Source organism: Macrotis lagotis, chromosome X, assembly GCF_037893015.1.
Source record: "Macrotis lagotis isolate mMagLag1 chromosome X, bilby.v1.9.chrom.fasta, whole genome shotgun sequence".
NCBI lineage: Eukaryota > Metazoa > Chordata > Mammalia > Peramelemorphia > Peramelidae > Macrotis > Macrotis lagotis.
Genome location: NC_133666.1, coordinates 386,761,699 through 386,775,307, shown reverse-complemented (window position 1 = coordinate 386,775,307; position 13,609 = coordinate 386,761,699). Strand labels below are relative to the sequence as shown.

The 13,609-nt window shown below is 36.0% G+C and overlaps 2 protein-coding genes across 9 annotated transcripts in view; one reads left to right on the top strand and one right to left on the bottom strand.

The window, feature by feature from the left end:
- LOC141502227 (transcription factor E2F5) overlaps positions 1–3,738 on the top strand; it is a 38,411-nt gene extending 34,673 nt beyond the window's left edge. Inside the window, exons 7-8 of the mRNA XM_074206865.1 lie at positions 1,608–1,652; positions 3,518–3,738. Of these exons, the coding sequence (XP_074062966.1) occupies positions 1,608–1,652; positions 3,518–3,627 (155 nt within the window). The 3' untranslated portion in view covers positions 3,628–3,738. The remainder of the gene's footprint in view (positions 1–1,607; positions 1,653–3,517) is intronic.
- Positions 3,739–4,345: 607 nt separating this feature from the next.
- RBIS (ribosomal biogenesis factor) lies at positions 4,346–7,668 on the bottom strand. Of its 8 annotated transcripts, none has more exons than XM_074206857.1 (5): positions 7,582–7,668; positions 6,651–6,759; positions 6,027–6,140; positions 4,579–4,695; positions 4,346–4,455 (listed from the first exon to the last, which is right to left on the bottom strand). In XM_074206857.1, exons 3-5 carry the CDS (start codon positions 6,135–6,137, stop codon positions 4,387–4,389), a joined length of 297 nt encoding a protein of 98 aa, XP_074062958.1. In that variant the 5' UTR covers positions 6,138–6,140; positions 6,651–6,759; positions 7,582–7,668; the 3' UTR covers positions 4,346–4,386. The 8 variants fall into 8 exon arrangements, with proteins under 8 accessions (XP_074062958.1, XP_074062961.1, XP_074062960.1 ...); XM_074206860.1 differs by having other exon boundaries at positions 7,586–7,666; XM_074206859.1 differs by lacking the exon at positions 7,582–7,668 and adding an exon at positions 7,128–7,323.
- Between the last annotated feature and the right edge of the window lie 5,941 nt (positions 7,669–13,609).

Here is a 13,609-nt window from a genome sequence, read left to right as displayed (position 1 = left end):
TGATAAAATTCTGAAATACGTCTTGACTATTGGGGTTCTTTGCTTCTCTCCAACAGTAATAGAAATAAAAAGGAAATTTTATTTATATTATATATATGTAGGCAACATTGGAGAGGGAGAAGTTGGTGAGAGAAATTAAAGGTGATTCCAAAGTTTCAAGAGTACTTGACTGGGAGAATAATGGGAAAAAAGGGAATTCAGGAAATGGTAATTTTCTCAGTTTTATACATTTTTAAATTGGAAGTGATGTTTGGTCATGCAACAGAAATATAGTTGATACAGATCTAGTGTGTATGGCTACAGATTGATTTAGGGCTTGTTCAAATTAGAGCCGATAGGTGAAGTTATGAGTTCGATTGATTCTTTGAGGAAAAGAACTAAAAGAGACCAAGAACTGTGCTGTGGGAGTGCTCAGTTACGGAGAGGAACTGAGAAAAGAGACAGGCATATTCATTGAGGTAGGTGGAGAGTTTTAAATTAAATGATTGTAAATTTCTGATTTTTGGAAAGGGCTAATTAAAATATGGTACCTGGATTTCCTATAGGATTAGGTTACTGGTTATTTTTAAGAATTCAGTTTTAGAGTTGTGAGGATGGGAATTTAATCACCAAAGTTTAAATACTTAGATGAGGCTAAGTAGATGTCAGAGACAAGAAGAGGTAATTATTGTACCATTGAAATATACCTCATAGTCAACTGTATTAAATATATATAAGTGAGAGATATAAATTATTTCTTTTATTGCATGTTTTAACTCTCTAGTGCCTTTTTTTTTTTTGCATTGGTGTTGTGTGATTTATTTAAACATAAATGAAGTAGAATTGAACACTATTTTATTAAGAATTGGGAATACCAACTAAATTCACAGATGAAATACTCAGACTGATATGTATGCCTCAAATTTTACTTCATCTAGAACCCTAATATCTATCCTGCAACTGCTGATTTCCTAAAATAAGATTTCTCCTGATTATCTGCTGATTTATCATCAAAGAAATATAGTTATTTAGGTCTAAGTTTTTTTCCTTTAAAATGTGTTGTTATAAAACTAGGAAGAGAAAAATTCAAGTGAATTATGGGAAATGGAGTATCCATAGCTTAATACTATATACAGTAAAACATTCTTGCATTGTTTAAAAGTTTTTCTCATTTTTTTCTTTTGTGTCTGCACCTAGCTAGAAACAAGTCAGTAACCACTTTTGGGGCCTACAAGCTTTGACCTATTTCCAACTTGGTCTGGTTTACTTCTACTTGGGTAGCCTGGTTTTCCTACCCTGACTCCCACATCCTCCTTCCACAATATCTAATTGGTACAAGTTTTTGTGTATACACACAATCAGTTTAGCCCCACGGTGGTTTAAAGCTTCTAAGCTCCAGTAATCTACCCAGTCTCACTCTCCCCAATAGCATGGATTGCAGGAATGCACTATCATTCCCAGCTCAAGGAGAATTTTCTTAAAGCAAATAAGCTAATATTTTCTCTTCTCAAAAGTTCCAGTATTTGGACTACATAATAATGGAGCTAATTTGGTTGCCTGTTATTTAGTTATCAAGTCATCTTTCACTGTCACTAGAATATAACAAAATCATCACGTTTTTTGCACAGGCTCTATTAGTGGTGATATCATTGATGAATTAATGTCTTCGGATGGTAAGTATCCTAAACTCATTTATTATTGTCTGTCTTTAAGTAAATTTATAGAAGTGAACTATTACAAAACTTCTGTGATTTATTAACCCTTAATATTTAGCTTGCTATGATTATTCATAAAAAGTTACATTATCAATTATTCCTTAATAAGAGTGTGTGTGCATGTGTGTATGTAGAGAAGGAGCAAGGATATGGCAAGAGTATTGGATGTAATTATCAGGGAAGAGTAACAGTCATTCTGTGAGGAACATTTCTCATATATGCTAACCAAACTGTATTTGTTGACCATGTGTATAATCTTGTTTAAAATCTTGAAGAGCTAAAATTATGGAGAGTAACAATAGGATAGTTAATGATATTGACAGGTAATCTGAAATACAAGTCACTTCCTTCCAAAGCTTGCTCTAGAGGCACAACTGCCAGATTTGTGTTTTCTCTTTCATTTTCCTGTTGAGCAAATGCCCCACATCAAAATCTTAAATTTAAATACTTCTAATATTCAACTGCCCTTTGTTGTAAAATAAAGTACTTCTAAATCATAAATCTCCATTCAAATATAAAATAGGGACTGAATCTGTGACTTATTCTAGATCTGGAAATCCCCTTTTGTCAATACAAACTACCTTTTCTAAAATTTAAAATTCTTAATTAAGGCCTAGAGGTTAAAGTGATTTGGCTGGAGTCTCAAAGCCAGTGTCAGAGGCAAGTGTCAACCCACATTTTCCTGACTCCAAAGACTAGTTCTCTATGCAGTAGAGGTCACATTGCCTCTGTAAATGCAAAGTACTATTATATCATTTACAGATTTTTTTCCTTCTTAATAAAGTGAAACATACTTGCCCTTTTATATTGCTAGTGTCTGATTATTCAGTAAAACATTTTTCTTTATTCTAAATGTCAGTATTGGGTGATTAAAAATGGGACAAAAGTTAAAGGTAGTTTTCTGAGTGATTTGCAGTAGTACTTAAGATAGTTTATGCTCATTTCTAAATTTCTCCCAGGATTCAAAGGGTGGCAAACTTCATAGGATCATAGAGTAAGAGCTAGAAGGGACTTTGAGGCCCTTTAATATAAACTTGTTACAAATGAAGAAACAGACCCAGAGATTGACTTCCCTAAGGTCACACAAATGGTAGAAATGGAATTTTACCTTGGGATCTCTTGACTCTAGATGCAGAACTTTACATGGTACTATGTTGTTTTTTTATGGATATGTGTATACCTTTCAGATTAATGTGAATCTATTAGCTGTCCAGAGAACAGTGAAATCATAGTCAAAGCTTTGGGACTATGGTCACTAATTCAACAGTTGTCCTTTTCAACTACAGTTACACTGTTACCAAAACACTAATTCCTATTTAATATCTACCTAGAAGTGAAAATACTAAATTAAGAACTGATACCAATATAAACTAGAGGATCACTCAGATAACTGGTTTAGTAAAAACATTTGTTTAAAGTCATAAAAGAACAATCCACAAGTGCAAGTTCTTGGCAGGGTTAACTAGAGAAAGGTAATGGGAAATAGGACCTATTGCCCATAAAAATAATTCAGAAAGAAAAAAATTTGAAAAATCAAATCTCCCATCTCATATAAAGGACTTAAGTTTCCAATAAGCACTTCACTTACTGATACTTAATCAATGCATCCTTCTCAACAGAAAGAATAGAGAACTGATTCACAAATTTTGTCATGAGCTTTCCTATACACCATAGACTGAGGGGAAAATGCCTTATAAACTTTAAAATACTATGTGAACATGAAAATGTTTCCTCATTTCATCTGCATCAATTGTAATGTATTCATATTTTACCCTTATTCTGAAATTCTTATTCCCTTTAAATCTCAATGTGTTCTTTTACAGTGTTTCCCCTATTACGGCTCTCTCCTACTCCTGCTGATGACTACAACTTTAACCTGGATGAGAATGAAGGAGTGTGCGATCTCTTTGATGTACAGATACTAAACTATTAGATTCCATAAGAACTATTTGGCCTGTATCTACCTCTAACTATGTAACACCCTAGACTTCTTCATAATCTAAGTATTTAAAATAATGAATGTAACAACTTTTTAGTTCACTGACTCTGGGAGTATTTTTCCTTTTGTTTAATTACTTCACAAAACTGTACCCAAAAGAACAAAAGGGAGTTTGATCTCTTCAGGGCAAAGTGACTTTGCAAGTTTTATGATTTGGTTGTTTTTTCCCCCAGAACAAAATTAGCCACAAGATTGTTATTGGAGGAGATAAGGGGGGATGATTTTCATATTATTGTTGTTGTTATCATCCCAACATCTCTTATTTTTCCCTTCTGTGGGAGGTAAGTTAATACTAAGTAGGTCTTTTTAGGTCACTACAAAATAATTGATCTCGGGTCTCTTATCATTTAAAATATTTTATACCATTACTGCCATCAGCTGTCCCTATTTTTCTTTATATCCTTCTAGTCCAATTAGTTTTTCACTGCCATTTGCAAAATGAAGGATATAAAATGACACATAAATTGTTTCAGTGAACATATTTTGTGAAGTGCCTTCTGTTTTAGCACTTTAAGTTTTTCATGTTTTGTTGACTTCCTTGACATTCCACTTTCCTAGATTTTAGGAAAGCTCTCTGTATGTAGTTTGCATTAAAATGTGCCAATGCCTGTACATTAACAATTTAAAAAAAATAAAACTGTACAAACACCAGTTTTGTTGGTCCATTTTTAGAATCCAAATACTTCTAATATATTACAACTGAGCCATTAATCTTGTAGCATCATCCACACTGATTGTTTCACCTTCAGAGCACTGAGAAACCTAAGGGAAAAGTCAGGACAAATTATTAACTTTTGTACATATTTCTCATTAACTCATGATGAATGTTTAGAATGAAAGATGTCTAATTTAATTCAAATTTCTGGTGTTTATTATCAAACTTACCAGATGATTTGGTAGTGGTTCGAGTGACAGTCCTTTTGAGAAGTGTGCAAGTTCTTTTTGGATATCAATGAATGCCTTATTTACAGTTCTAACTTTTTCTTCATTCACAATGTTTATCTTTTAAAGAAAAGAAAATAAGATTTAATCCCAAACCTCAAATCATATTAAAAGTTTATATTAACAAAGGAGTAAAGATCTAAAACACCTCACACCAAAGATACTATGAACTCTGTCTTCAAAGGATGTTATAACAAAAAAAAACCATGACCAGTGTATTGGTTTGATTTACTTAATTAATGGTAAAAAATTTTATTATGATTTTTACTAAGTTTTCATTATTTATTTTCGTTGCCTTAGAGATTTTAAAAAATACAGTTATCAGATAATGAAGCTTGATCCTTTCAAGTATTCTTTAAATTCTGGTCTTTTTAGTGTTAGGCATTACTAAAAAGTGACAGCACATTTTAAAAATCAATAAAATTTTTTTCAAAGGAAAAGAACTGCATTAAAGAACTTGAGTTCATTTGAAATATAAAGCACTAAGTTTCACCCAATACTCAAAACAAAGCTGAGATGGGTTAACTTTACATGGCATAGTTGCTAGGAAAAGATGATAACCTCAAGAGCATTGACCTTTAAAACTTTTTGTTTTTATCCTCAGCTCACAGCCCAGTACTGGTGACATAGTAGGCATTTAATAAATATTGACTAATTGCCTTCTGAATAATGCCAAGATTGGGGGGAGGTTAACAGTAAAGAGTTCAACAGTAAATAGGATTAGTTAGGATTGTTTAGTATGAAAAGGAAAAAAAGCAAACAGAAAGATGTGTTTATTTGTAAACATCACATTAGAAACTTTCTACATCTACTTCAAAAGACTTGGTTTATAACAGTTTGTAGAATATTATCTTCATTCCATCATGTAAAGAATGCACATACTTCAAGAAGGTTAAAGACAGAAAAGGTCTCACAAAACTATTTATTCAAGGTTGGCACATAATGTTAAAAGTGTAGCCAGTAAATATAAAAGTGAATGTCTAAAAAAAGGAATGCTGAAACAAAGTGAACGTTAGTGTAAGAAAAAAAGATTTATATGAACCAGCACAATGAAGAAATCAAAAAAAGTGACTAGAACAGTAAGACAAAACTGCAGTAAATTTTAAGGACCAATTTTGCTCCTGAGAAGAGATTTTTAAAAATGAACTTCCTTGCATTGAAAAGATAGATTATAGTTAAGGAGTGCTACATATGGCTGTTAAGGCAAAAATGTGTGTGCTGATTTTATCTAGCTTGGTTTTTGGTTTTGTTTCAGGGTTGCTGAATTTATTTTGTGCTTAAGAAATTTCTAGTGGTTTAAGAAACGTGATTCGTTTTAAAAGTTTCACATCCATTCTATGCTTAATGAAAAAAGGATTGTAAACAAAATTATATTTACTCTTAACACTCACCTTCTTAAGATTTGTGGTAACTGGTTTTGCTTTATTTTTGGCCTTCAAATTCTTGCTGGCAATATGAAATACATTCTTGATTTTCTGCCCTTTCCCTTTGTTCTTCCCCATTGCCTGAAGAAAAAGCACAAAAGAGAATTCTAAGCTGTCCAAGTTTAAAACTGAAAACCAAATATGTTTAACTCCTCAGTAAGGAAGTTAGTGGACTACACTAGGGTAGATTTCCAAGATTCATCAAACAAGGTCATCTCATAACTGTTTTTGTTTGAAGATAAAGGGACTGAATTCTTGGAAAGGGGTGTTGATTATTTCCAGAAATGTGATGTAAAAACATTGTTTTGTATGTTCTCTTGAGACTTCCCATTGACTTCCTCTGAGATGCTCTCCAATTGACCCTATATACATACACAGACACATACATATATAGTTGTTTCCGTGTTTCTCTCCCTCAGAATGTGAACTTCAGAGCAGGGGAATATCTTTTGCCTTTTTTTGTATCCTCAGCACTTAAGACACATAGTAAGCCCTTATTAAAATGTTCTGTTGGCAGTTTTTATAAGAACCTTATTGTGAGACAATATGTGTTTTATCCCTGGAAAAAGGTAATGTTTGAAAAGTACCTACCTAGTCCTTGATCACTGAGCATCCAAGATAAGAATCTTAATGCTCCCCTTTCTACTACGTACTATGGATTTCAATGGTTTTCTCAATCAGTTCAAACAAATAGCAATTCCTAAAAAAAAAGGCATTTTATTAAGACAAAATATGCCAAACTCCATTTCCTTCTTTGCCCATACAAACTCAAGTTTTTGCAAACATTCAGGCAAAAATAACTACGTTCATCCAGAATTGTTTTAAAGGCATCCGAACTGTTCTGTTGCAGAAGCTTCAAGCATATGGCCCTAAAGATTACGGACTTAGGGAAGGGCCTAGAATTCATCAGGCCTTTGGAAAGAAAATTGAATTAGAAATAAAAAAACAAAAAAACCAGGAGGTTCTGTCTTATTCTGGTGGCACAATCTTAGGCTAAATTACAGCTACAATAGGCTTCAGGTCCGGGGGCTAGGCTAATGGGGTCCTTAAGGGTCCCGTGTCACGCACTCAAATCCTCTGATGATCCAAAAACCTGGAACCCACATGTTTTATCCTACATCATTCAGTTTGCCTCCTTGAAACAAGGCTCACAGCGACCCCAAGCTTCCCGTGAACTGCGCGAACACGGGGGAGCAGCCCCCACAAACCAGGTCCCCACACCCACTGTGACCGGTCTGGGCGGGAAAGCCTCAGGCGGTCTGGAAGGGTTGCCTGGGCGACTGCCGTGACGTCACGGAGGGGAGCGGTCGCCCCGCCCCCGGCAGGCCGGCCCGCGCCGAGCGGCCGGCGGTGGCGTGTCTGCCGCCGTGGTTTGGGGGAGCCGGCCGGCCCGGCCCGGCTCCGGCCCCCCGGCCCAGGGTCCCCGCGGCGGCGTGGGCGCCCGCCGCCCCAGGCCCGGCTCCGCGACCCTCCCGGGCCACGTGGTCAGCCCCGCTCCCCGCCGTCGCCGCCCGGCCCTCACCGACCGCTCGCCGTATCCCGGGAGCCCGGACTGAAGGAGGCGGCAGCGCGCCCGCAGCTCCCGTGCGACGTGCGACGTGCGGCGCGCACGCGGAGGCCCCGCCTCCCAGGGAGCTTCCGCTCCCTTCGGCCCCGCCCCCCGGGCCGGGCCGAGGCTCCGAAGCGTCCTCGGGCTTCCGACAGGGGGCGCAGCCTTCCGAGCTGCCCGGGCTGGCCCGGAGCTCCGCGCCGCAGCCGCGGGACGCTCCCCGAGGGGCCTGCAGGGGGCGCCGCCGCCCGCGCGTCTCCCTGCACGCCGGCGTTAGGGCCCCAGGCACACACGCGTGGATGCTCCCGGTGGAGGAGGCCGAATTGGAGCTGAGCCTCATGCAGAGCGCTGCGCCGAGGAAGGCCTGGGCCTTAGCGAGCCCGTGCTGCGTGCCCCGGCGGATGGCCGCGGTGTCTTGGAGGCGGAGGACCCCAGGTCCTCAGACACTTAGTTTTGCCTCACTATTTACACATCCTGATGACGGGTCCAACTCTTTTTTTTTAATTAATGTTTTGTTTTACAATTATATACAATATTAGTTTCTGCCCATTTTCTTTAAGGTTTTGAATTTTACAATCTTTTCCTCCACCCTCCCTTCCCACCCACCTTCCCCACAGAAGGCAGTTTGTTCATCTTTACATCGTTTCCGTGCTACATATACATCGAATGTGTCGGGAGAGAAATCATATCCTTAAGGAGAAAATAATTGTGTACATAAGACACTTTTTTTCCATTAAAAAAATTGAAGGTAATAGACTTTGGTCTTTGTTTTAACAACACGGTCCTTTCTCTGGATACAGATGGCATTCTCCATTGCAGGGGCTCTAAACCTGTCCCTGGTTGTTGCACTGATGGAATGAGAGCGTCCATCAAGGCTGAACATCACCCCCATGTTGCTGTTAGGATGTACAATGTTCTTCTGGTTCTGCTCATCTCACTCAGCATCAGTTCATGCAGATCCCTCCAGGCTTCCCTAAATTCCGTCCCTCCTGGTTTCTAATAGAGCAATCATGTTCTATGACATACATATACCACAATTGCTCAGCCACTCCTCAAATGATGGACATTCGCTTGGTTTCCAATTCTTTGCCACCACAAACAGGGCTGTTACGAATATTTTTGTACGAGCGATGTTTTTACCCTTTTTCCTCATCTCTTCAGGATATATAGACCCAGTGGTGGTATTGCTAGATCAAAGGGTATGCACATTTTTATTGCCTTTTGGGTGTAATTCCAGATTGCTTTCCAGAAAGGTTGGTTGAATTCCTAGTTCCACCAGCAATGTATTAGTGTCCCAGACTTCCCACACCCTTTCCAACATTAAACATTGTCCTTTCTGGTCATATTGGCCAATCTGATAGAGCTGCTTTAATTTACATTTCTCTAATCAGTAATGATTTAGAGCAGTTTTTCATGTGACTATGGGATAGCTTTGATTTCCTCATCTGTAAATTGCCTTTGATTATCCTTTGACCACTTCTCAATTAGGGAATGGCTTGTTTTTTTTAAATATAAATTTGACTCATTTCTCTATATATTATAGAAATGAATCCTTTGTCAGAAATACTCATTGTAAAAATTGTTTCCCAATTTACTACATTACTTTTGATCTTGGTTACATTGGTTTTGTTTGTGCCGAAGCCTTTAAATTTAATGATCAAAATGATCTAGTTGGTTTTTAATGATGTTCTCTCTCTCTTCCTTGGTCATAAACTGCTTCCCTTTCCATAGATCTGACAAGTAAACTATTCGTTGATCTCCTAGTTTACTTATAATATTATATAATATAATATTATTCAATATATTAATATTACATATTATATTATATACATTATAATGTATAATTATAATGTATATAATATAATATAATATAATATAATATAATATAATATAATTTTATGTCTAAATCCTATATCCATTTTGATCTTATCTTGGTATAGGGTGTGAGATGTTCGTCTAATGGAGTTTCTGTCATACTAACTTCCAATTTTCCCAACAGTTTTTATTGAAGAGAGAGTTCTTATCCCAGAAGCTGGACTCTGGGTTTATCAAAAACAGATTAGTAGAATCATTTCCTGCTGTCTTTTTTGCACCTAATCTATTCCACTGATCCACCACTCTATTTCTTAGCCAATACCAGACAGTTTTGATGACTGATGCTTTATAATATAATTTTAGATCTGGTAAGGTTAAGCCACCTTCTTCTGCACTTTTTTTCCTATTAAATCCCTGGATATTCTTGGCTTTTTGTTTCTTCATATGAATTCAGTTACAATGTCTTCTAGCTCATTAAAGTAATTTGTTGGAAGTTTGATTGGTAAAGCACTAAATACGTAGGTTAATTTAGGTAGAATTGTCATTTTTATTATATTAGCTTGGCCTATCCATGAGCAGTTGATATTTGCCCACTTATTTAAATCTGATTTTATTTGTGTGAAGAGTGTTTTATAGTTGTTTTCATAGAGTTTCTGAGTCTGCCTTGGCGGTAGACTCTCAAATATTTTATATTGCCTGAAGTTACTTTAAATGGAATTTCTCTTTCTAGCTCTTACAGCTGTATCTTGCTATATATATATATATATATATATATATATATATATATATATATATATATATGTATACTGAAAATTTGATGAGGGTTTCTTTTATATCCTACAACTTTCCTAAAGTTACTCATTGTTTCTAGTAGTTTTTTAGATGAGTTTTTAGCATTCTCTAGGTATACCATCATGTTATAAGCAAAGAGTGAAAGTTTTGTTTCTTCCTTCCCAATTCAAAAATCCTTTCATTTCTTTTTCTTCTCTTATTGCTGAAGCCAACAATTCTAGTACAATATTAAATAGTAGTGGTGATAATGGGCATCCTTGTTTCATCCCTGAACTTATTGGGAATGCCTCTAGCTTATCCCCCTTGCATATAACTCTTGTTGATGGTTTCAGATAGATACTGCTTATTATTCTAAGGAACAATCCATTTGTTCCTATAGTCTAGTGTTTTTGTAGGAATGGCAGTTCTCCTAATATTAAACCAACCCTGCATTCCAGGGATAAATATTATTTGGTCATAGTGTATTATTCTAGTGATAATTTGCTGTAATCACTTTGCTAAGATTTTATTTAAAATTTTTGCATCCATATTCATTAGGGAAATTGGTCTATAATTTTCTTTCTCTGTTTCAACTCTTCCTGGTTTAGGTATCAGTGCCATAATGGTGTCATAGAAGAAGTTAGGCAGAGTTCTATCTTCACCTATTTTTCCAAAGAGTTTATATAGAACTGCAAACAATTGTTCCTTATATGCTTGATAGAATTCACTTGTGCATCCATCTGGCTCTGGAGATTTTTTCTTAGGGAGTTCAATGATAGCTTGTTGAATTTCTTTTTCTGAGGTAGGGTTATTTAGGTATTTAATTTCCTCTTCATTTAACCTGGGGAACTTATATTTTTGTAAATATTCATCCATTTCACTTAGATTACCAAATTTAGTGGCATGCAGTTGGATAAAATAGTTCCAAATTATTAATTTTAATTTCCTCCTCATTGGTGGTGAGTTTACCTTTTTCATTTATGATACAAATAATTTGGTTTTCTTCTTTCTTTTTTTAAATCAAATTAACTAAATGTTTATCAAGTTTATTTTTTTCATAAAACCAACTCTTGGTTTTATTTATTAGTTCAATAGTTTTGCTGCTTTTGATCTTATCAATTTCTCCTTTAATTTTTAGAATTTCTAATTTGGTATTTAATTGGGGATTTTTGATTTTTTTCTTCCTCTAATTTTTTTAGTTGCATGCTTAGTTCATGGATTTCCTCTTTCTCTATTTTATTCATGTAATCAGTTAAAGATATAATATGTCCCCCAGTAACTGCCTTAGCTGTATCCCATAAGTTTTGGTATGTTGCTCATTACTGTCATTATCAAGGATGAAATTATTAATTCTCTTTATAATTTGTTATTAGATCCACTCATTCTGTAAGATGAGGTTATTTTGTTTTCAATAAGTTTTAGGTCTGTCTCTCCATGGCCCTTTATTGCACATGATTTTTAATGCCTTATGATCTAAAAAGGAAGTATTCACTATTTCTGCCTTTCTGTCTGATTATAAGGGTTTTATGCCCTAGTACATGGTCAATTTTTCTGTAAGTGCCATGTACTGCAGAAAAGAAGGTATATATTCCTTTCTGTCCCCATTCAATTTCCTCCAAATGTTTGTCATGTCTAGGTTTTCTAACATTCTATTTACCTCCTTAACTTCCACCTCATTTATTTTATGGTTTCATTTATCTAAATCTGAGAGAGGGAGGTTAAGATCTTCCACCAGTAGAGTTTTGCTGTCTGTCTTTCTGTAGCTCATTCAGCTTCTCCTTTAAGAATCTAAATTCTATACCACTTGGTGCCTACATATTTAGTATTGAAATTGCTTCATTGTCTATGGCACCTTTTAAGAGGATATAGTTTCCTTCCTTATGTCTTGTAATGAAATCTATTTTTGCAGTTGCTTTGTCTGAGATAAGGATTGCTGCCCCTGCCTTTTTTCACTTCTGCTAAAGAAAAATATATTCTGCTCCAACCTTTTACCTTTATTTTATATGTATCTTTCTGCTTCACATGAGTTTCTTGTGAGCAGCATATTGTAGGATTTTGATTTTTAATCTACTCTGGAATTCACTTAAATTTTATGGGAGAGTTCATCCTATTCACATTCAGAGTTATAATTACTTACTCTTTATTGCCTTCCATGTCCCTTTGTTTGTATTTCCCCCCCTTTCTTTTTACTTTATCCATATTCCCTAGCATTTTACTTCTGGATACCACCTCCTTCAATGTGTATGACCCCTTATATCTCCCCCCTCCCCTATCCTTCCCCTTTCCCTTTGTTGATTCTTCCTTCCCTTCCTTCTGTTATTTCCCCATTTCCTCCCCCATCCCCCTTTCCCTTTTAATATTTGAAAGGTTAATAATTCCCTTAACTCAGTGTGTGTATGTTAATCTTTCTTTGAGCCAAATCTTATGAAAGATAAGATTCAGGCAGTTTTCACCTCCTCCCTTCTTCCCCTCTATTGCAATAGGTCTTTTGTACCTCTTCATGTAATGTGATTTACCCTATGCAATATCCTACATCCTCCCATCTCTTTACTGTCCCCCTGCCTTTTTAAGGAGATATTGTTTTCAAATCATTCTGAGTTGCAGAGAAGTCATGAGTGTCCATTACTTCTGGCTAAGTATATTCTCTCTAATAGAGTTACAATTCTCAAGAGTTATGAGAATCTTTCTCCCAGGTGGGGACATAGCCAGTTTCATTTGATTAGACAGCAATTTTTTTCTTTTCCATTTTTTACCTTTTCATGTGTCTCTTGAATCTCCTGTTTGAAATCCAAATTTTCTATTTAGCTATAGTCTTTTTGTCAGGAAAAGTTGGAAGTCTCCTATTTCATTAAATGTCTATCTTTTCCCCAGAAGAGAAGAGAAAGTTCAGTTTTGCAGGATAGTGGATTCTTGGCTGTATTCCAAGTTTCCTTCTTCTTTGGAATATTGTATTCCAGGCCCTTCAATCCCTTAATGTTGATGCAAGGTCCTGTGTAATCATTACTATGGTTCCTTGGTATCTAAATTGTTTCTTCCTGGCTGCTTGCAGGATTTTCTCTTTTATCTGATAGTTCTGAAATTTGGCCACAATATTCCTTGGTGTTTTCATTTTGGGATCTCTTTCAGGAGGGGGATTGATGTATTCTTCCTTTTTTAATAAAAGATTTTATTATTTTGAATTTTACAATTTTTCCTCTAATCTTGCTTCCCTCCCCCCACCCCTCAGAAGGCAGTCTGTTAGTCTTTACATTATTTCCATGGTATACATTGATTTAAGTTGAATGTGATGAGAGAGAAATCATATCCTTAAGGAAGAAAAATAAAGTATAAGAGATAGCAAAATTATATAATAAGATGACAGTTTTTTTAAATTGAAGGTAGTAGTCTTTGGTCTTTGTTCAAACTCCACAATTCT

Bases quoted from the DNA above. Each gene is read 5' to 3' on its own strand.
- RBIS (XM_074206857.1), bottom strand. From the start codon at position 6,137: ATGGGGAAGAACAAAGGGAAAGGGCAGAAAATCAAGAATGTATTTCAT. The intron at 4,696-6,026 runs GTGAGTGTTAAG...TTTCTTTAAAAG, and splicing joins TTACCACAAATCTTAAGAAG to ATAAACATTGTGAATGAAGA. The intron at 4,456-4,578 runs GTAAGTTTGATA...CTTTTCCCTTAG, and splicing joins AACCACTACCAAATCATCTG to GTTTCTCAGTGCTCTGAAGG.